General features: G+C 44.0%; 1 protein-coding gene across 2 annotated transcripts in view; it reads right to left on the bottom strand.

Moving 5' to 3' along the window:
* MPND (MPN domain containing) overlaps positions 1 to 21,155 on the bottom strand; it is a 432,621-nt gene that overhangs the window by 273,313 nt on the left and 138,153 nt on the right. For both annotated transcript variants that reach the window (XM_069649374.1, XM_069649375.1), the window contains exons 3-5: positions 5,082 to 5,312; positions 4,278 to 4,425; positions 3,700 to 3,784 (exon numbers count right to left, since the gene is read on the bottom strand). In XM_069649374.1, coding sequence (XP_069505475.1) covers positions 3,700 to 3,784; positions 4,278 to 4,425; positions 5,082 to 5,312 — 464 coding nt within the window. The remainder of the gene's footprint in view (positions 1 to 3,699; positions 3,785 to 4,277; positions 4,426 to 5,081; positions 5,313 to 21,155) is intronic.

Below are 21,155 nucleotides of genomic sequence, written 5' to 3' on the forward strand. Positions count from 1 at the left end.
ATTACTTCAGAGAAAATTAGTCGACGGGGACAACAAAGGCAACCCTGTGGGAGGCATTCAAAGCAGTGACTCATGAACCCATTATAGCACTCAAAGCACAAAGAGACAAACAAAACAACAAATGGGAAGCTGAACTAGAAGCCAAGGCGGCGGAATTAAGAGAGGAAATGACCCACAACCACTCCTCGAAACGGAAAAGAGCCTATAGACACCTACAGGGACAACTGGACTCCTTTCGGACCAAACGCACAGAGAGACATCTACTGCACCTTAAACACTGGTACTTCGTGAAAGCGAATAAAGCCGACAGACTGCTGGCAAGACAGTTAAAAGGGACACAACATTATCAAACAATAAAAGCATTGGTAGAAGAGAAAGGCCAGACGAGAACTATGTCAAAGGAGACGGGAGCAATTTTTAAAGAGTACTACCACAAACTGTATATATCAGATGAGCCGAACGAGGAAGACCAAGCCTCATACCCGAGAAGCATAGCCCTCCGACAGTGTCGCAAGAGGTGAAACAACAACTAGACAGTCCCATTACAGAGGAGGAAGTAGTCAGAGCAATTTGGGAACTGCCAAAAAATAAAGCCCTGGAACCAGATGGCTTCACAGCAATATTTTACAAACTCTAAGCAAGTGAACTGGCCCCGATCCTACTGGATCTCTTCAACACATTTAAAGACACAGCCAATATTACACAATCCATGAATGAGGCAAACATTTTGGTTTTTCACAAACAAAGGAAAAAGCAGGATCCAACAGACTCCCAAAGGTACTGCCCAAATTAATACATCAAGACCAATCAGGATTCATATCCAACAGGAAGACCGATGATAACCTAAGACGGACAACCCACCTGATCAAAAAAGTGGGCTCACACACACCCCGGCTGTACAACGGACGATAGACGCTGAGAAGGCGTTTGACCGCGTGGAGTGGTCAGTGCTATTCCAAATCTTGGGGAAAATGGGCATGGGAGACAATTTTATTAAGATGATACACGCCAACTATAATTCTCCTTCAGCACAGATAGCGGTAAACGGAGAACTATCAGATACATTCAGAATTGGAAGGGGAACCAAACATGGGTGTCCCCTCTCCCCACTTCTATATGCAATTTTTCTGGAGCCACTTCTGGCATGGATCAGAGAGGCCCAGGACATCAAGGGCATAAATATGGGAGGGATAACTGACAAATCAGCGGTTTACGCAGACGATGTGCTCATGGCTCGGACGGAACCGACGAGGTCACTTCCACTCCTAATACATGGAATAGAGCGCTTCGGTGCAATTTCAGGGCTGAAAATCAACAAACAGAAATCCAAAATTCTAATCTTAGCAGGAAACAGAGAAGAGGTTCACAGACAAGCAGAGGAGCTACAACTAAAAGTGGCAGAGGGAGGGATCACGTACCTTGGAGTTGTCCTGACGAGCAAAATCAAAGACCTCTACGCAGGGAACTATCCACGTCTACTGGAAATGACCAAAAGAGACCTGGAGAGGTGGAACCAGCTGTTGGTCTCATGGTGGGGACGGATGACAGCGCTCAAGATGACCGTCCTACCCAGGCTATTATACTCATTCCAGGCGCTCCCCATACAACTCCCAGCCTCCTTTAAGACTCCGAATGGTCTCAAAGTACATATGGCAGGGGAAACCCCCAAGACTCTCTAACCTGACACTCACTGCGCAAAAGGAAGCAGGAGACATGGCACTCCCCCACTTCCGGAAATATTACGAGGCAGCCCAATTATGGATCCTGAAGGAATGGATCCCGGGCACATCCTGGAAGCTATGGGAAGCTCAAGACAGGGCAGTGGCAAAGTGCCAACTGCGCCATCTATTATGGACAAACTCCGAACACAGGCATCCGAATGTGCGCACAAGTGAGGTAATGAAAGCATTGTTAGAGATCTGGATCCGAACAACCAGAAAAGAAATACTGACAATACACCCGGCCCCCTTCATGCCACTATTCGGGAACCCGGAATTTCACCCAGGGATGGAGAAAGGAGCATACCAAAAGTGGGAAGAGGCCGACTGCACGAAGGTAGGGGATATGTTTGAAGGCCAACGGGTTACAACATTCTTGGAATGCCAAGATCTTATCGGCCTCACAGAAAAGGATAGATATGAATATGAACAACTGCACCATTGGCTCTCCTCCCCAAGGATCATGCAGGCGGCAACCAGAGCCCTAACCCCATTCGGGACCTATTTAATGACGCAATCAGGGAAAGTTTGCCATATACACATTTCTCAATGCCTGACAGAAGAAATCAAGTGGCAATATATGAAGAGATGGGAAACCACGCTGGGGAAGAGCAGTTGCGAAAAAACAACGGGAGTACGTCTGGCAAGTCATTTCCAAATGGAGGAGAGCTATCCAAACAAGGGAAGCATGGATGAAAATCCTAATCCAATGGCATTTCACACCAGAACGACTACACAAAATGTATAGGACCACCCAGAACAAATGCTGGAGTGGATGCGACACCGAGGGCACTTGGAGACATCTGGTGGGACTGCCCAAAGCTGCTCCAGTTCTGGACGGAGGTGAAAACCCAGATGCAGGCGATGTTCAAGGGAGAAGACCTAAGTGAAGAGGTATGGATGTGCGGCATGTGGAATCCCCGAGACAAGACATTGACGAAAACACAGAAAAGGAATTTCATGGGGCTCATAATAGCGGCCTGGCTAGCAATAGCTCAGAAATGGAAGCAGAAAATGCCACCCTCCAACCTAGAATGGATCCAAAGAGTCTGGTCCCACGTGGCGATGGAACGCATCACGTACAACATCCAGGGGGGGCGGCAAAAATTTCTAACGGACTGGGGAATGGCCGTGGAATAACTACAGTGACTACATGCTACAGTGGTGCCTGCACAAGTTATGCATTCTAGACATGTTCACTTAATGGACAGGCCGCAGGAAGTTTCCACTCATGGACATGAGAACAATGATTTCGGTGGGGGGGCAGTGGGAGGAGAGGGAGGGAAAGGGGTTGGGATAGAGAGAATGTCCCAGTGTTGTTGTTTAAAATGCAATAAAAATAGGTTTAAAAAAATAAATAATTGGCAACGCCAACAGCTTTGGCTTCTTTATATGTATTAGATAGGCATATGCCAGGCAATGTTATTATATGTATAGGTACTTGCACCACTTTACAGATGCTCCCATTAATGGCCAGTTGTTAGCAATACAGCAAAGGCCTGTCCTTTTCCTACAGAAAAGACAAAACGGTTGGCATTGCTATTGTTTGTTTAATTTATGGAATGCAACTGTTTAGAATCCAACCAATGTGTTTCATAATTACAGCCCAATATGGGAATTTGTAGACATTGCAGATTCATTAGTAGAAAATCAGATGTATGCAATTCAGAACCAAAATACAGTTGTCTGGACTGTGTGATCTGGGCTGTGAGAGGCAGGCACTCTTAACGTATTCAGCCTATGGGAGGAAGCATTGCTCTCATTCCTCGGCTATAGTTTTGAGGACATGGTACAACTGTTCTCTGGTTGCCTCAACACAAATCTACCCTTAGAATGCTCTGCTAACCCTAATCTACCCAAGAAGAGTACACAGTTAAGTGTCCAGTGTGCAAAATACAACCATTCTGAAAAAGCCCTTGTGAATTAAATGTGAAACATGATGTCGGGCTGAGAGAGGAGCATCATGAGTTGGGTCCTGTACCTGGAAGAGTCTCGAGCGCCCAGCGTGGCATAACGCACAGGTGTGCGGCTTCTGCTCTCTGGACGCTTTCCATTCCGACAATTATCTGTAAGAAGAAAAAATCAGTTTTAACTTCTGGTCCCACAAATCCCTCAGATGCACATGATGAGCATTACCTGGACTTCTTAAAACAGCCCCCGCTTCCCATGCCCAGTGCAGCAACTCCACCCCATGATGCTTGACCTATGTTTTGCCATACTCTTGCTCCATTTCCCCAATGCTCTACCTTTTTCTCCTGCCCGCCTCTCCCCATCTTCTTCTCTCTGTATACCATTTCCTTCAATCCCTGCAAAAAGGTCAGCCCCTCCTCTGGACAATGTACTTGGGCTCCTCTGAAGTTCAATTCACCCACATTCTCCTACTTAACAGTCTTAGGATAAGGGAGGTGGGACAAGGGTTCGGAAAGAGAGACTGTCAGCCGTTCCCTTTTCCCACTGGAGCTCTAGCCCTCTCATTCTTACACTCTTGGCTTGGCACATCATCCCAATATTCGCCGTCCTTCTAAATGACTATTTCTTATCCAATCAATTAACAGCTACCACTGTTTGGATCCAGAAATGCTTTGCTTTGGAGCTTCTTGTTCATCTCCTCGAGTTTCTTAGTGTCTGAGATGAGTGCCTTTCCATCCCTTGCCTCTTTCTCATCTTCATCGGCTGCGTCTTCCTCCTCCCCTTCGCTAACAGCACTCTGCAAGAAAGAGAGCCGTTTTAAACTTCCAAACAAAAAAAGGACACCGGACCAAGCGGTGCACAGCCCTAAAAATCTGTCAAAGCTGGTTTCTGAGCAAAATGCTGGTAAAGCTCTCCTCGGACACCAAGTAGAAAAGAGACAAGCTCTTAACAGGAATGGGTCGAGCTCATCTCAGAGATAAATACAAGATTGATCAACCCTTTACGGAGGAAAAACAATAAACAGACCTACCATTAAAAAGAGAGACCCCTGGGCTAAACTTTCAAAATAAAAGAAACCACATAGATCTAGTCAACCAACCTCATAAATAAGCATGGAATGCTGCTTCAGTTAAAACAAGCCTTTATTATGTAGGTGCTCAGCAGGCACAGTATGGATCACTTGATCCAGAGTTTGAAGTCGATAACCCATGCTTTACATGGACTTGTCTAGACTATAGAAATACACGAGTGTTCATCTCTGATGGCACGGCCGTTCATAAATAAGTTCCTCCCTCCAAGCTTATGACCCAATGAGAGTTTTCTGTGGCCCCCTCAGGGATCTTATAACAAGCAGAGAAATTCAGACTCACTCTCGATAAGTTCTGAGTTAGACAGATGAGCAATAATGAACAAAGTGAAGTCTGAGGGCAAAGTAGAGATGTGCTTAATTACCACTTCCATGGTTTGGATGTTGCTCTGGTGCTTCTTCAGCCAGGTCGTCTTGTACTGGTCGAGTTTCTGGCCCTTGTATTTTACAGAGGCCCAACCACACCCTGACTTCTTGGCTGGGTTCACCAGCTTCTTACAGTGAGTGGCCCATGCACTGGGAGAATTGAACACCTGTCCAGTCTCTTGCCACCGAATCTTTCCATCAGCTAGCAGATCGCCGACAAACCTCTTACCCTGGAATGTACAGATGATAAAAGTAAACAAAATATGAGATAATAGGCACCTCTTAAGATCAGCAGATCTATTGTACTTGCCTTTGTCTCCAACCAAAGGGACAATTAGACTGAGGCAACATCAAAAGGGGACAGTGAATTCCCCTACAAATGAGATTTCCAGAAAGGCAGGTGTCCCAGAAAGGATACCAAGGCTGAGGAATAATAGTAAATCAATTGTCAGGTAGGTTTGACATGCATTTAATTCTCCAGAAGCACATACATTACTGTAATGACTGCCTTTTCAGATGCACTGGCCAGTTCATCTTTGAATTTTAATACCGGCTAATCTTCCAAAGGGGACTACAGATGGGTAGATTCCATGGTCTTTTGGTCCCTGGTCTATGTGAAGGCTTAATCTCTGGAGGTGAGCAAGGAGTTGAGGCGCCACAATCACTCTATTGATTGGCTTCTACATAGAAGGTTCTTGCAGGGTGGGGACAATGTTAAGTCAACTACTGGCCTCTTGGGTAAGGGGAATCTGGTCTAAATCTCGTTTTTAAGGAGGTCCACGTTACTAAAGGTCAAGAATCAACATGTTGTGCAAAGTTCGACCATACACATAACATGGAAAGCCTTTGAGTTAATTTTAGGAACATTTATTGATTTAATTTATTTGTTGATAACGCCCAGACCCTGAGCCATCACAGTGCTAGAGGTGATTATGTTACAGTAAATGGATTAGACAGTAAGGTTAGAGTGTGGTCAGAGTCAGCAAAGTATTTGTTACATCATTGTGACATCAAGATTACATTGTGGTCACAGAACAGGTCAGTTCAAAATGCAAATATTGTAGCAGTGAGGAGACAGGAAATGCGCACCAGGAGGAGTTACATTGATGGCATTTTGATATATGATATGCCATTTATAACGCGCCTATGGACAAGTGTTTCAAGGCGCGACGAGGCAAGGGAGGGAGAACAGAGGGGAGACAACGATCTTACTAGGCCAAGTGGATTTTAGGTACTGTAACCTTTTTGAAAAGGTTACAGTACCTAAGATTAATCCAAAGGTTGAAAGACTGGTAAAGGGGGAAGTGGAGATGCATTTTTTAGAATGTTAGTAGTTTTATCTGTTTTAGCTTGAATTCCGATTATCCCCCCTCTTTTCTAAGGCTTTAAAACAGCAAGGATTGCGTTGTTAACTGGATTGGAATTGCATACTTCTCTTTTTTAAGCCTTTACAAAAAAACAAAATTAGCTCTGCAGGCAGCCATCTTCCAAAAACCCCTGATGAAATAAAGGCCTTCTATAGGCCCAGGATGTCACCTGACTCTCCCTTCTCCCCCTCGTACCCAGTCCTGGCAGGGGAGTCATAAAAGACAGATCTTTTGGATCTATGACTCCATGAGGCACACAAAAGGTTGCACCTGCCGATTTCAGCACAAAAGGGCACATTCTGCAGGTGCAAACCTTTGTGCGCTGCTGTTTGCTGGTCCCTGCCTACTACCACCACACACCCACTCCCTCCCTCCCGCAATTACTTGCGGCGAGCACTGGCTGCCTTTCTAATCTACATATCATGGCCCCGGTAGCCAGATGCACTTTTGTGTGCGACTGTTTGTGCCGTGTGCTTTGGGAGCCGCACTCTGCAGACTGCATACCAAGTTTTGTCTTGAGAAGAGTTTGGTGGTGCAAGGAGCTGTTTCATCCCTGGGGTAATTTGATCTATTTTAGTTTGAATTTCTATCAACCCCCACCTCGTTTCCTTTAAGAAGTCAAAACAGTAAGGATTGGGTTGTTAGCTGGATTGGAATTGCTTACTTCTCTTTTTTAAGACGTTGCAAAAAAACGGAATAAACTTTGCAGGCAGCCATCTTCCACAACCTCTTTGTGAAATTGAGGCCTCTTATGGACCCAGGAAGTCACTTGCACATTCTTCCCATTCCACCCCCTTCACAGTCCTGGAAAGCAGTGCCAAAAAGGACAGTTTGGTTTTACAAGGAGTGTCTTTTTCCACATCTCTGAGGTATTTTCATATGTTTTAGCTTGATTGGATGGGTTCCTTTTCTTTTTTAAACCTTAGCCAAAATTTGAATTAGCTTTCTAGGAAGCCATCTTCCACAATCCCAAGGCCTCCTAAGGGCCGAGGAAGTCACCTGACCATACCCATTTATAGAGTTAGCCTAGAGTAGCCTTGGCTGGGCAGCCGGCAAAGACCATAGGCTGCATCCTTTTTGCCTGTTCACCTAGTGCCCCAGCCCTAGGACAAATCCTGTTGACTTCTGCTACAATCTGGTAAGGAGCGATGACCATTTATACCTGGCTTGTGCTACCCCCATCCAGGCCCCAGCTGTCCTAAGTTTGTAACTTGTTTCATTTTGGTAAATGCAAGCGTGGGATTCTATGTATGCCTGTGCGCTTGGTAGTCTACTTCTTCCGAGGTCGTCTCTTAAATGAAATAGTTTAAACTTTGGTAGTTATTAACAATTGTTAATTTTATCAAATCTTCAAATGTATGCAGTTAGATTTTTAGTTATTCGTTTCCCCATTAGACATGTTGGAGAAGTGGTGCCAACAAAACTCCGCTAGAAGTCGCATGCGTGTGTTTCGCCATCCCTCTGGCTTTTTCAAGGCACTAATAGGACAATTCATCAAACAGTTATAGGTTCATTTTTTACATACTGTTTGCCTTATTCAAAATGTCCATATTGCACAACTCGTTTTCTATTATTTTCCCAGTAGTTTGTGATGCTGAGTGGACGAGTGTTCTGTGGTTCTGAGGAGTAGGGAGGGAGGGAAAAGGAGGATAATTTAATTAATTTAAGTAATTAGTTCCGTGCTAGAAACACATGAGCATGTGTTAGAGCTATAACATTGTCAATTCTGACGTTGCTTACCTTAAGCATAAGGTTAGGTTGCTCCAAACGTGGATGGTTAAATAAGGTATCAAGCCATTGCTTTTTAAGTTTCCGGTGTCCAAAGTTCTTAGTGGTTGTAGTAGCTTGGTTCTGGTACTTAGTTCTGATACTTAGTGTCCTTTAGATTCTTTCCTAAGGCTAGGAAATTGTTACAATTAGTGAATAATCCGAATATGATTGGGACCCGTCTGTGCACCTGGTGCTCTTACATCTGCATTTGGTGAGTTGGTGCTCGTGTAGGTTGGGATTGATACTATGTCGCAAGTTATAGTGGGTGCGTGGTGCCTTCATGATTGCTGCTCTCATGTATAGCAGGGTTATCAGACATGTCTTCATGGTATCATATTTGATAAAAGTCGGCAAGGAAAGCCTCAATTATGTCTGGATTACCAGTTGCTTAATTCCAATCTTCAAAATCAATGCGATTTATTGTTGTAAATATCCCATAAAAACGAGTTGGGAATAAGTCCCTTAAGGCTGGGGTTTAATTATACCGTGGGCTATCTTCAGCAACATGGAATGTTACATAGCCTCAGAATATTTGGTGGTATACCGCAATGGGTTAAACGCGGTGGAAAGTCATTACTCGGGTGCGCAGTGACTGCTAGTTGTCGTCATTTGCTCATATTTGAGTCGTAAGGTGAGGTTGGGTTGGACTCATCATCTATCCATTTGGGAGCCGTTCCTGGTTAACATGCTATTGCCCGACTACCCCGTCTAACATATATCATAACCTTAATGCTTCCTGTTGTTAGAAGTGTTATCGAGTTGGAGGTTTGATTAGTGTCTATTAGCGCGACGTTTAGTTTACTGGGACAAAGCGTTAACGGTGCCTTGGAGGGGCGCGATTAGTGCACACGTGGGGATAGAGTCTGTAATAACGTATCATGATTTAAATATTAGAGACCGCATTGGCCCTATGTGTTTCAAACGTTCGCGTCAATCAATATCGCTGGTGGCTATGTCTTAGCTTAATAGGTCGAGTGTCTGTGATTATGGTTGTTCTCCTGTTCAGCGTCTCGTTCCTCCTGCGCTGTAGCTACTCTGTAATGGTGACATGAGACCTCTCTTTATGAGGCGTATTCCGTGATGTCATCCGGGAGTGCCTTGCCATTCTTAACTGCACACCAGGTCACGTGGGACAGTCGAGTTTATTTATGAATGACACCATGTTGTTTCATATGCCTCATGTTTATATTGTCTCCTTGCCTAGGAGCTAATTTTATAGAATCGAAGTAATTCTGAGCATTATTTTCCAAATATGTATTCTGCAGCCAATCAAGTCTCATTATACCAATTGCCCCTAAATTCAGGTTATTTTATTATTTATTGTACTTTTGTGTCTCTCTCTGGTGAAGCAAGGCTAATTTCCGTAGGTGTGCTTAGTTACTGGCAAGGCCCCTCGATGTTGGTATTATATTAGTACACAAAGTAAGCAAGACAGTATTGTTTAGTACCTTTGTATGGTCAGAGTTCTATAATCTTAGCAATCCCACATGCTCACGTGTCGGTTTCAAATTGATTGTCTTATTGCGGAACGGTGTTATATAGGAATTCTTTGCCTGTTGTAATACCGTTAAGCTTCATTGTGTGGCTAGTGTGTTACACTAATAGGGGTCTCATCCCTGCTGTGCTAGCTGTGAAGCAGGGTTTTCATCTGGAAGTCCCCTACTCCTCTAGTGGGTTCAGATCAGGAGTGAGGGTCAGACCGGGGTGTCAGATACCCACTTTCATTCTTTCCATTCATCATTCTCATAAGAAATGGTGCATTTCTGTATCTGTGTTTAGACCTTCAGTGATCGCTCTTAGGTTACATATTAATTTGCACACAAGTTGGCGTAAGCATTTTTCATGATCAGTCAGTCGCTTGTCCTGGTTCAAGTGCTTTGCTGTGAAGAATTTGATATTTTCTTTTGTATCATTCTGATGCTCTTTGTTCCAGTGTTCCGATAGTGCCGAGGGGTTCCCTGCATTAGAGATACTTCCCAGGTGTTCTCGGATTCTCACTCGTAGCTCGTGTATGGTACTACAAACATAGATTTTATTACACACACATTATCACATAAATGAAAAATGTTGTTCTACAGTTGATGCATTCATTAATTTATACATCCTTTCCATTTGTGGTTTTGTAACTTTATGTGTTAAGAGCATATTTGCACATGCAGCTGTTTGTATATTTAAAAAAAAACCCTTAAGCAGTTTCCCAGTCAGAATGTTAGTTTGGTGTTCCTTTCTAGTTCCATCCATGAAGCTTGAGCTAAGTTTTGTGCGTAGGGTAGGGGCCCATGTTAGGTTTGCTAGATATGTAGTCTTCCAAGCCTGGGTCAAGTTTGAGCAGGTGCTAGTTTCTTTGTAAGATTGTTTGTATTGTTCCCAGTGCATTGTGTGATCATCCTTACTGTGTCAGCCTGTTGTGTCATACTTCTGTTTTGGATGTGAGGCAGTCCACCCTTATTTTGCTGTCCACTTTTACTTTTTGAATGCATTACTTAATGTATCCTTGTGAGCTATATCTGTCTTTGATGAGTCTGCATTCAGTGCTATAAGGATGTTACGAATTGTGCTTTTTAAGTGCCAGCTATTTGCCTGCAGTGTGGGCAACAACTCACAATTGAAACAAGCAGGACAGAGGTGACATTCCTTGACTTGTACATCTTTGTGGACGGTGACAAATTGGAAACAAGAACCTATCGTAAAGAGAGGCTAATGCCACACTGCTGGCAAATAGCTGCCACTTAAAAAGAACCATTCCTAACATTCCTATTGAGGAATTCACAAGGGCAAGAAGAAACTGCAGTCAGGGCAACACATATAGCCCTGAATGCAGTCTCATTGAAGACAGATTTAGCTCACGAGGATACAGTAAGGAATGCATTCAAAAAGCAAAAGTAAAAGTGGACAGCAAAATTAGGGTGGACTACCTCAAACCCAAGGACAGAAATACGACACAACAGGCTGACACAGTAAGGATGATCACACAATGCACTGGGAACAATACAACAATGCAATAAATCTTCCAAAGAAACTAGCACCAGCTAAAACTTGTTCCAGTATTCCGATAGTGCCGAGGGGTTCCCTGCATTAGTGATACTTCCGAGGTGTTCAATGATTCTCACTCTTAGCTCGCGTATGGTACTATCTCCATAATATGGTAATATGTCAACAGTCATGTTAAAAATTAACCTATACCTGTTTGATGAATTGCCTTATTATTGCCATGAAAAAGCCAGAGGAAGGGCGAAACACACGCATGTGCCTCCTAGTGGAGTTTTGCTGGCACCACTTTTCCAGCACGTCTAATGGGAAACTAATAACTAAAAATCTTGCTGCATACATTTGAAGATTTTAATAAATTAACAATTGTTAATAACTACCAAAGTGTAAACTATTTCATTTAAGAGACGAATACCAAGCGCACAGGCATATATCGAATCCCAAACTTGGATTTACTGACCTTATGACTGGTCGGTGGATACCAGTCTCCATGTAGCCATGCAGCTACGGGCCCCCACACAGGTGAAATAAAGAACTACAAATAAGAAAAGGAAGAGCGCACCAACCTGTACCCTTATTTAATGTTGGTGTTTTATTGTCTCATATCTAGGTCTTCCAAAGAAAACTTATGTTTTTTCATGCCCTAAGCACACTGCATCTGTCCTATATTCCACACTATTATTTTCTCCATCTAGGCTTCTCTAGGAAAGTCCACGTCTTTATTTTTATATTGCACACAAATTTGTGCATCGTAACTAGATAGTGAGAAAGTGGATTTCTGTGTTGTATCATGTGTCTCCAATATACCTCAAACCTAGGTCTCTCCAAGATAGTGTATGAAATTATTCTATTTTGTATTATGTGCCATCATAACTAGGTATGCCATTGCAAAATGTAAAATGCATTGATCTATATTGTACTCTATGGTCTCATACCTAGGAATCCCACATAAAAGCACCATGCATGGTTGTATATATTTGTTTTGTAAATTACACTGTGTTATGTTCACTTTGATGCATCCATCAAATACCATATTACATTCCTGTTTTGTTGTGTCCCATTGAGATGTGCATCTAGGTGGCGCTGGGAGGGTGTATCGATTTGAAAAGAAATAAGTAATGTTAACTTGCATACTACAATGTTTTACATCGATGTCTCTGTGAACGTCTGGTACTTTTGTGATTCATGCTGTTCACATCAAAGTATCCGTTAGCATAAAACCAAGAATTTCCACACTTAATTGTCTCTACGTTAGCATGCTGCATAATCCCTAATTTGTGTTCTGTCGAGCAAACATAGAGGCTTCTTCCAAAGTGAACATTGCATTGCTGCACACTACGCAATGTTTCACATCTCGGTGATTTTGTAGTCCAACTGGCGTGGGACTGCACAAGACTTATCTCTTTGTATTAGGCACCCAACTCTGAATATAGACCTGTACTACACATGTTGGCACAGTGGCTGAGCAGCCATGCTTATCTTAAGAGGGGTAATGTGAGTTGTAGAGTAGCACAATGAAATCCGTCAACAAAAGGCGTCAAGTAAACACGTACACACACAGTTATACCACATTATTTATTTATATACACACAAGGCAAATTAAGCAAACTTTAAATAGGTAGCAACTAATAGTAACATTCAATGGAAGATATAATTAATTTAAACAAGAATAAATAATGCAGGTGAGTAATTTTTTTCTATGCTAAACATGTTCCAGCACACTGAGTGACATCAATCAAGGTCACTCACTATAAGCACTTATTTTTGTTCACCATTACAGAATTTGAGTTTGGGAGGGAAAAGGGTTATAGTCAAAGAAGAACACACCTTAGCAACTGATTCAAGAGGTAGTTTCTCCCAGAGGGATGTAGGCAGTCTTTTATCCCAGCAATAATAGTGTCAACAATTAAAACCTGTAAGGGAACAAGCACTGCCAAAGCCAGTAGGGTTCAGAAGAGGAGCCTTTAGGAAACCAGAATAGCCAAAGTCAATGGGACAGTTCCAGTTCTGATGCAGCTTTTTGTTAGAAAATGTTAATCAGTCAGGAGTTCTTTGAAACAGCACAGGCGCTTCAGAGCAGCCCACCTGTTGGAAGTACAAGCTGGATCCCAGGACAGGAATCACTACAAATGGCAAAAAGGTAGTTATACCCCAATCCCCACAGTACCTTACAATTGAAGAAGAGGCTCCAGCTGCATTCCTTTCTAATGCAGTGATGCAGACCCTTGTTCTTGTTCCTTGTTCCTGGTGACATAAGGGGGGGACCTCTGACTGGCTTCTGTGGCAGCACTCTGGAGAGGGACTTGCAGCAATGGATTCAATGCAATTCAGTGGCTCTTTGTGGTTTTGGTGCCTTTTTTTCAGCGCCAAGAATGAACAAATACCTCTGGTTGGATTTTCCTCTGTCCCTCGGTCCTGGACTCTGATGAGGGGCGCCTGGACGAAGATGTCCTGCTTCTGTAGGTCCACAGAGAATGTAAAAAAAGGTTTTGGCTGGATTCATTCTCTGGAAGACAAGGCACTCGATGATGGTCAGGGGGCCCCGGGAATTGGGATTCTGCAGTCCTGGAAGGTGCTGCTGGTGTCTCTGCTCGTCCTCTTCATTGGATGTCTTGTTCCAGTGGTCGACTGTATTCCCAAAATCCTCACCTTTTATGCAAGATCCCATTCGTTCAAAGCCCTAGGGCTGCTAATCACCTGGGGGCTGGCTGTCCTGTAGGACAGCCAGCCGGCCATTTAGAACTGTTTTCAGTCAGGCACACCTAGAGATTAAGGACAGCAAAGGTTCAGGACGCCCTCTCACATCCTGCCTTTCCAGACACACTGGAGTCTGGGGGGGGGGAGCTTCAGGGTTGAAGCCCGCAAAGGTAAAAACACACAAAGGACTCGAACTTAGTTTAAGAAACCGAGTAAAAGCCCATAAGGAACTGACAAACAAGAAATGGCGAAAAAAAGAATACAAAGGCCGTTTTCAAAAAATGGCCACCCGTGGGTGCTGTACTGCAGCTGAGAAATCAGCCTGCTAGTACCATGCACAAAAGGTAGTAAAAAGGAACCACTGCCACCAGCCAGTGAAGTTCGATCAGTGTAACAAAATGTTACATGAGAAGTGGGATAAGGGGCTACTATGTAAATACCCAGCACTCCACATAGGTTTGTGTATGCTGGACCTACCAAAGAAAAGGTAAGATAAAAGTTATCTCACTGTTCTTGCGAACTTAGTTCACACAAGAAAATGTATTTAAAGATTATGAGAAGTCCAAACGACCTCAGTGCCACTGCACAGAGGGTGTTGTGTGTCACTATGCAAAAAGTAGATGCCTATGGAGTTTACCAGACTCCATTAAACAGTAAAAAATAAGTCGGAGAAAAACACATGAGTGAGTGGCAAAAAGATCCACGCACTCAAGAGGAAAAACATCAAAAAGATCCCAGATTCCAGCAAAAGGGCTGGGGGTCCCTAAGGTTCAAATTAATTAGCACAGAAACTGAACGTTCTCCCTATCACTCTCCCTGGAAGGGGGCTTGGAGTTGTTGCATGTTTACCACAGTGTTTCAAATTGTAAAGCTCCTGTGAAAAAATGCACTGCCATACAATATGCTCAATTTTACCTGCCCGAACAAAAAGCCTTGGATATTTTTACATAATTCTTCACATTTAATTTTCCCTGCATTGCAACTAAATTGTGCTCTGCGGAGTTCCCATATAGGTATCCCTGAGGGGTGCATTACAAACTCTTTGTCTTGTGTCCTGTTGAGTTTACTCGTAGGTATGCCTGGTGTGCTGCACTGAATTGTTTCATTTTGTAAACTTTTGGGTTTAGTATCTGGCTATTCCAATGGAGGAACTTTGCCCATACTGTGCTGAAGGTTCGTTCACATTTAGGCATCTCTAACTGTTTCACATACTGGCTCACAAGTAACGAACTCTGGGCAATCGTGCTTCCCGATTTGGACTTGCTGCGTGGCACATTACATTGCTTTATGTTGTGCCCCATTGTGTTTCGCTTCTGGGTGTCCCCAAGATGGGTGGCTGAGTTGTTTCATTTTGTTTGCTGCTGTGTTGCGTAGCATCCCTTTGATAGTGCACTGCCACAAACTGTGCTCTGCATTGCTCATAACTAAATATCAAAAGACCTGGCATTTTTTTATGCACCATCCCACTTCTAAATATCCCTGGGTGAGCACTGGTTTGATAGCACTCCCAGTACACCTTAAGAAAGCTTAGTGAATTTCTGCTCCGCAACATTGCATCCCACCTAGGGATAGATATTTTAGCACCATATTGCGCTCTATTATCTCATCTACACACCAGTAGGAAAATACAATAGATAGTTTAATTTGTATGCTATTATGGGTCTGATCCAGGGGCCACTTTAAAGTGTTCTGACACATTTGGAAACCATAATGCTCACACCTAGGTGTCACTAACAAATGCCTTGCACTATTTTACACACCATCTTGCATCCAACTATTCAGAAGAAAGCATGCTGAATTGTCTCTAAATTGTAATGTGTCAAGTTCACATATATACATACCTACAAAGCACATTGCTTAGCTATATATTGTACTCTATTGTGTTCCAAATCTGGGTGTTCCCGGGCTGGCACATTGATTTTATTTTCCCATTTTATATACCTTTATGTTTAATTTCTGGGTGTCACTGGGATGGAGCATTGAATTATTACACTTTGTATGCCTGTGTGCCTCGTATATAGGCGTCACTGTAAAAGGACATAGCTTTTCACTCACATCTAGGTATCCCTTAGACAAAGCTTTGAATTACCTCTTTTATATACTTTGTACCCTGTGAAGATATAGTGACACATTATATGCTCCATATTGCTTACACCTTGATATCCCCGTAAGGAATTAGACCATCTGCACGGGCAGTGTACCCTCGCCTGGGCTTTCTCGATTTAAAAAAAAAAAGAAAATTAATGAGAGATCAACCTCCGAAAACGTGTGGGCACACATGCTCGCCCACAACAAACACATAGTCCAGTGTACTCTGGAGGACACAGCCTACAGGCGCAGACAGCTGACAGCAAGGGCTGCACGAAAACATTCAGAGGAGAAGTGCATCCCCTTCCTCCTCCCATGCCCAGTCTAATTGAATATCAATGGCTCCATGGTTCCACCCTGCGAATAGGCCTGGTCACAGAACCTAGCAATGGGCAGGAAAACTAACACCTCTTTGATATGCAATGTGTCACCTGGAAGTTAGCTCCCACCCCTCTGAATGAAGGACAGTGAATGGCATGTCTGTGTCCACTATTTACCGTAGGCAACCCCTGCAGAGCGGACCCCTTTCAGAGGGACAAAGAATGAGATTTGAGGGAGACAGAAGTCTGTTCTCACCAAAAACTCTGCTCCTGACCTCACACAACAAAAGATTGTTGGTGGGGACCCCGGATTGGTTCCTTAAGGTAGGCTTAGCTTGCACCAACCACTGGGGCCCATTTGGCTTTAAAAGAGGGCTGAGCCCCTCACTTAGCTCAGATCCTCCGACGACTTTGAAAGGAGTAAGGAGGACTAATTTGGACCCTGGCTGAAGGTACAGTCTGCCTTACATCTTCCATCAGTGAAGGAAGGCCAGGATTTCCAAGAGGGAAGCAAGATTCCTCCCCTAAACATCTCCCAGGGAACAGAGGGAGATACCGGACTTAGAGGACCCATCCAGCAGCTCCAGAACCGGTACTCCGCCGGTACACCGCATGCCCTGCTAGGTTATGCCAGCAAACTTCCTAGGTGGGAAGTGCCTGAGAGTCTCTGAACAAAGGACAACGTTGCCTGCAAGCACTCTTCTCAGATTTGCGCCGTCCGCCTTAAATGACGACACAAGCCCTGCGAAGAAGCTGGGAGGAGTGCCACAACAAGCAATAAACCAGCGTCCATCTTTCAAGGACATTTTCGAGGCAGTCGAGCCCTCGAACCGCGACCGGCTACACCACGAACTGTTGTCACGCTGCAGTCACTAAAGCCGTCCGAGACCAGCGTTCCAGATCCACCAACCAGCACAGAGACAATTCTTGACCCCGAGCCGCCGTGTAGACCATCCTGCTGCCGTCCTTCCAGCCTCACTTGCTGAACTGCCTGCCGCCTGATACACGCAGCTGTCTCCAATCTTGAACTCTGTCGCAGGAGCTGCAGAGCGTCCTGGAACCGACTAGACTCAGTCGAGCATCAAGAACATCTCAAGCACCAGGTACATTGTGGTTCTGTCCCCCTGGTCCTTCTCCTTATGACCAATTGCTCCCTTGGTGCTGAAACCAAAGAACCTTGAACAGTTAAGACTGATTGCTTTACAGTGTCCTGTAACCGACTAGACTCTTTCAAGCATTAAGAACATCTCAAGCACCAGGTACATTGTGGTTCTGTCCCCCTAGTCCTCCTCCTTATGACCCATTGCTCCCTTGGTGCTGAAACCAAAGAACCTTGAACAGTTAAGACTGATTGCTTTACAGCGTCCTGTAACCGACTAGACTCTTTCAAGCATTAAGAACATCTCAAGCACCAGGTACATTGTGGTTCTGTCCCCCTAGTCCTCCTCCTTATGACCCATTGCTCCCTTGGTGCTGAAACCAAATAACCTTGAACAGTTAAGACTGATTGCTTTACCGACTACCCTTTTGTCAGTAGCCAGAGTGCATCCCTTTCCTTTGTGAAACTGTCTGTCCTCTGTGTTCCTTTACAGGGTGAGTTGTATTTTGTAGTGTGCTAGAACTGTCTGTTGTAATAATACTAAAGTCGATATTTTAATACAAACTTGACTGGACAGCCCCTCTCATCATTGGGCAATAATGGTATTTTCGCTGTGTTGCAACTAATCAACGATCCACAACCTTGCGGAGATAAGCCGGCCGTTCTGTCCACTTTACCAAAATTGGACAAGGAAGTTTATAATTGACTTGTGTTCCAATCTGTTTGGATCCCCTCTGGTGTACTAGAAGTGTGAGGCTGATTGATGGTTTAGAAACTGACATTCATCCCTGGACCACTGGTGCCCCAGACGTTGATTCGTCACAATCCCTAATTAAACCTTTACATTTTTTACATCTGCCCATCTCTTAGAAAGTGTACTGCACTGTTTTGTAATCTGTTGCATTCACAAATAGGCATCACTAAAACACAATTTAAAAATAATTGCTTTGAACTTTGCCCTGTTGTCTTTGCCACTTTCACATCTGGGTCTCCCTGAGAAGATGATTTTAATCTGTCCTTTTTACACTGCTGTTTCATATTGGAGGGCTCGGTTTATATACTGTCGTTTTTCGAATTGGTGTTTTGATGTTCTAGCTTATTACACTGTACTCGCCTCTAGGTAGCCTTCAGAATGAACAGCGAGTTATTCCATTTTGTACACCATTGTGTCCCATAACTGGGTGCCCTTTGAGAGTACTGTGAAGGCATCATGAAGCAGACACGGAAAACATAATCAAGTTGCATCTTCAAAGTTTTATTAACTTAAAAAATGTAGGATGCAGTAAGGCCTAATTTGCCCTAGGCTAAGGTGGGATTCCTCTACCTAAAGAAAACGAAGGATAGTCTGTGTCAGGAAGTTCAAAGCAAATGTCTGTCTGTGTCCAAAACCCTTAAGTCTAACTCTATACAATGTGTTGGGTTGTCTGCATCAAAATGAATAGTGTTCAAAGTAAAGTTCAGAGCTTCTTCCTGCTCTTGGCTTGTAATCGGCTTCCCCAAGTTCAAAACAGCTCACAAGGTATAGGGGCTCCATTCCCCAAGAGTTCAATTCTTCCAGCTTTTCAAAACGCCACAATTCCTTGGGACACTTCTCAGCTCTTATATTATTGGTACTTTCACCAGTTCAGATAGGCAGTTCAGTTTCTTAACTTCATTAGTAAAATGAGAGTTTGTTGTACTATAAACACAATCTTCTTAATCAGGGTTTTCAGTGGCCTTTCTACACAGGGGTGCACTCGGTCTAGACACAGTTGTCGGACCACCGGGCCCACCTATTACAGGTCACGTAACTGGTCCCCATTCCTTGCTCCTTTTCCATCAACATTTAGCCCACTGTGTCAGCTTGGCTTGACAGTGCTCTGTGATTTCTCCACCTGTGTCACACTCTCCAGACACTGCACTGTGGTTTGCTTAATCACAACGCACCGGTTACACTTTCTTACACTCTCCTGTCTCTTGCCAATGTGTAGTCATAACGTGCGGTTCCTTTAAGTCTCCTGTTGGCTTTTGCCCACGCCTGTTATTGCCTATGTTGCAGTTCTTTGTATTTAGGCACATTCCCAAACTTTCTTTCACTCAGTCTAATGTTCAAGATTGCTTTCACTTTGTTCGGCATTCAAAAAGTACTTGGTTTTCTTTTTGTTCAGCATTCACAAATGCTTATATTTACTTTCACTTCACTCAGCATTAATAGAAATGCTTGATTCCATCTAAATCAATGTTTGTTGCTTGCGTTACATATTTGCCTTGCAACCTGGCGTTCCCCCGACTGGATTTACTCACTGGTCAGAGCTTACGGCTTTGTTGTGAGGCCCTCGACCACCACAGGTTTTCTCCTTCCCGTGCGGTACATTATCTCTTCTCCCAGCGGCTCTCTGTGGCTTTGCACCCCCGGCGATGCTCCTCCTGCAGCTCAGAACCTGCTCAACCGTTTTGCTCTGTCACACCGGTCTCTTTCCTTCGGTCTGCTACCAACCTCCAGCTTCCTTACGCTCCGCTTTCCGCTGCATAAACTCTGCACTCTATTCCAGGTCTGGAGAACTCCGCTTGCCACATAGCTACACAGCTGACTCTGCCTTTACAGTTCACTCTTGCCTCCATAGCTGCCTCCATTTACCAAAGGATGTCAGCTTTTAAAGTTCCCGCCATCATAATGAGTCCAGGGAAGACTAGACCGCTCACCACTAGAACAGTAGTTCTTCCTTGTCCCAGTATCGAGATGATGTTTCGTGGGGGATATTTTAAGGAAAGACTAGGGAAAGGGCTGAGAGTATTGTGGGATCGAGGGTTCACTGAAAGGGAAATGGGGAGTATCATGTCTCACCTAAGGCCGTCCTCTTCCCTCCCTCCCGAAGTCTCCTCTTCATCGCATATCCACCCTCAGGGTCAGGATCCAAGAACGATGGCCACTCGAGAGGAGGATACAAGGGTTAAAAGAAGTGAGGGCGCCCTCAGGTTCCTCACATACCCTTCCCCTATGCGAGTTGGACCTAGATTTTTACAGGGAAACCAGGAGAGAAAGTTGACATTTCCCTGATCTCGACCCTTGCTGTGTTCCACTGTGAAACAATATGGCTGAAGGTCCAAGAACCATTGCATAATTCTCGGGTTCATCTCTTTTCGTTGGCTGATCCACACTAAAGGAGAAGGATAAGTAACTAGTCTGAATTTACATCCCAATAGGTCATATTTTAGATGGCGTATGGCCCACATGATTGCTGGGGCCTCAGGTTCTATAACTGAGTAGTTCTTTTCTCTGGGAAATAGCTTTCTACTGATGTAGCGTATGGGGTGTTTCAGTCCATCGTGGTCTTGAGAGAGGACTGCTTCTAGCCCCTTTAAAGAGGTATCCGTTTGCAGGATGAACTCTTGAGAAATCAGCCTTCTTCAAAATGGGGCTATGACAAAGGGTTTCCTTTAATGTGGTGTAACAGATTTGATCTTCATCCCACCTGATCTTTTGGGGCTCAGCGTTTTTCAGCTTATCTTTGAGTCTTGCAATCATAATTAAGAAACTTGGGATAAACCTGTGGTAGTAGACAATCAATCCTAAAAAGGCATTAAGGTCTTTCTTTGTATTTGGTGTGTGGTTATCAAGGACAGCTTTAACATTTTCCTGCTGGGGTTGGCCAGTGCCATTACCCACAATAAATCCTAAATATTTGACTGCATATTGAGCTCATTTACATTTTTTTGGATTGGCGGTTAAGCCTGCATTTCTCAATACTATGACTGTTTGAAAGG

The sequence above is a fragment of the Ambystoma mexicanum genome, chromosome 1p, assembly GCF_040938575.1.
Source record: "Ambystoma mexicanum isolate Mex_15411 chromosome 1p, UKY_AmexF1_1, whole genome shotgun sequence".
NCBI classification, from domain to species: domain Eukaryota; kingdom Metazoa; phylum Chordata; class Amphibia; order Caudata; family Ambystomatidae; genus Ambystoma; species Ambystoma mexicanum.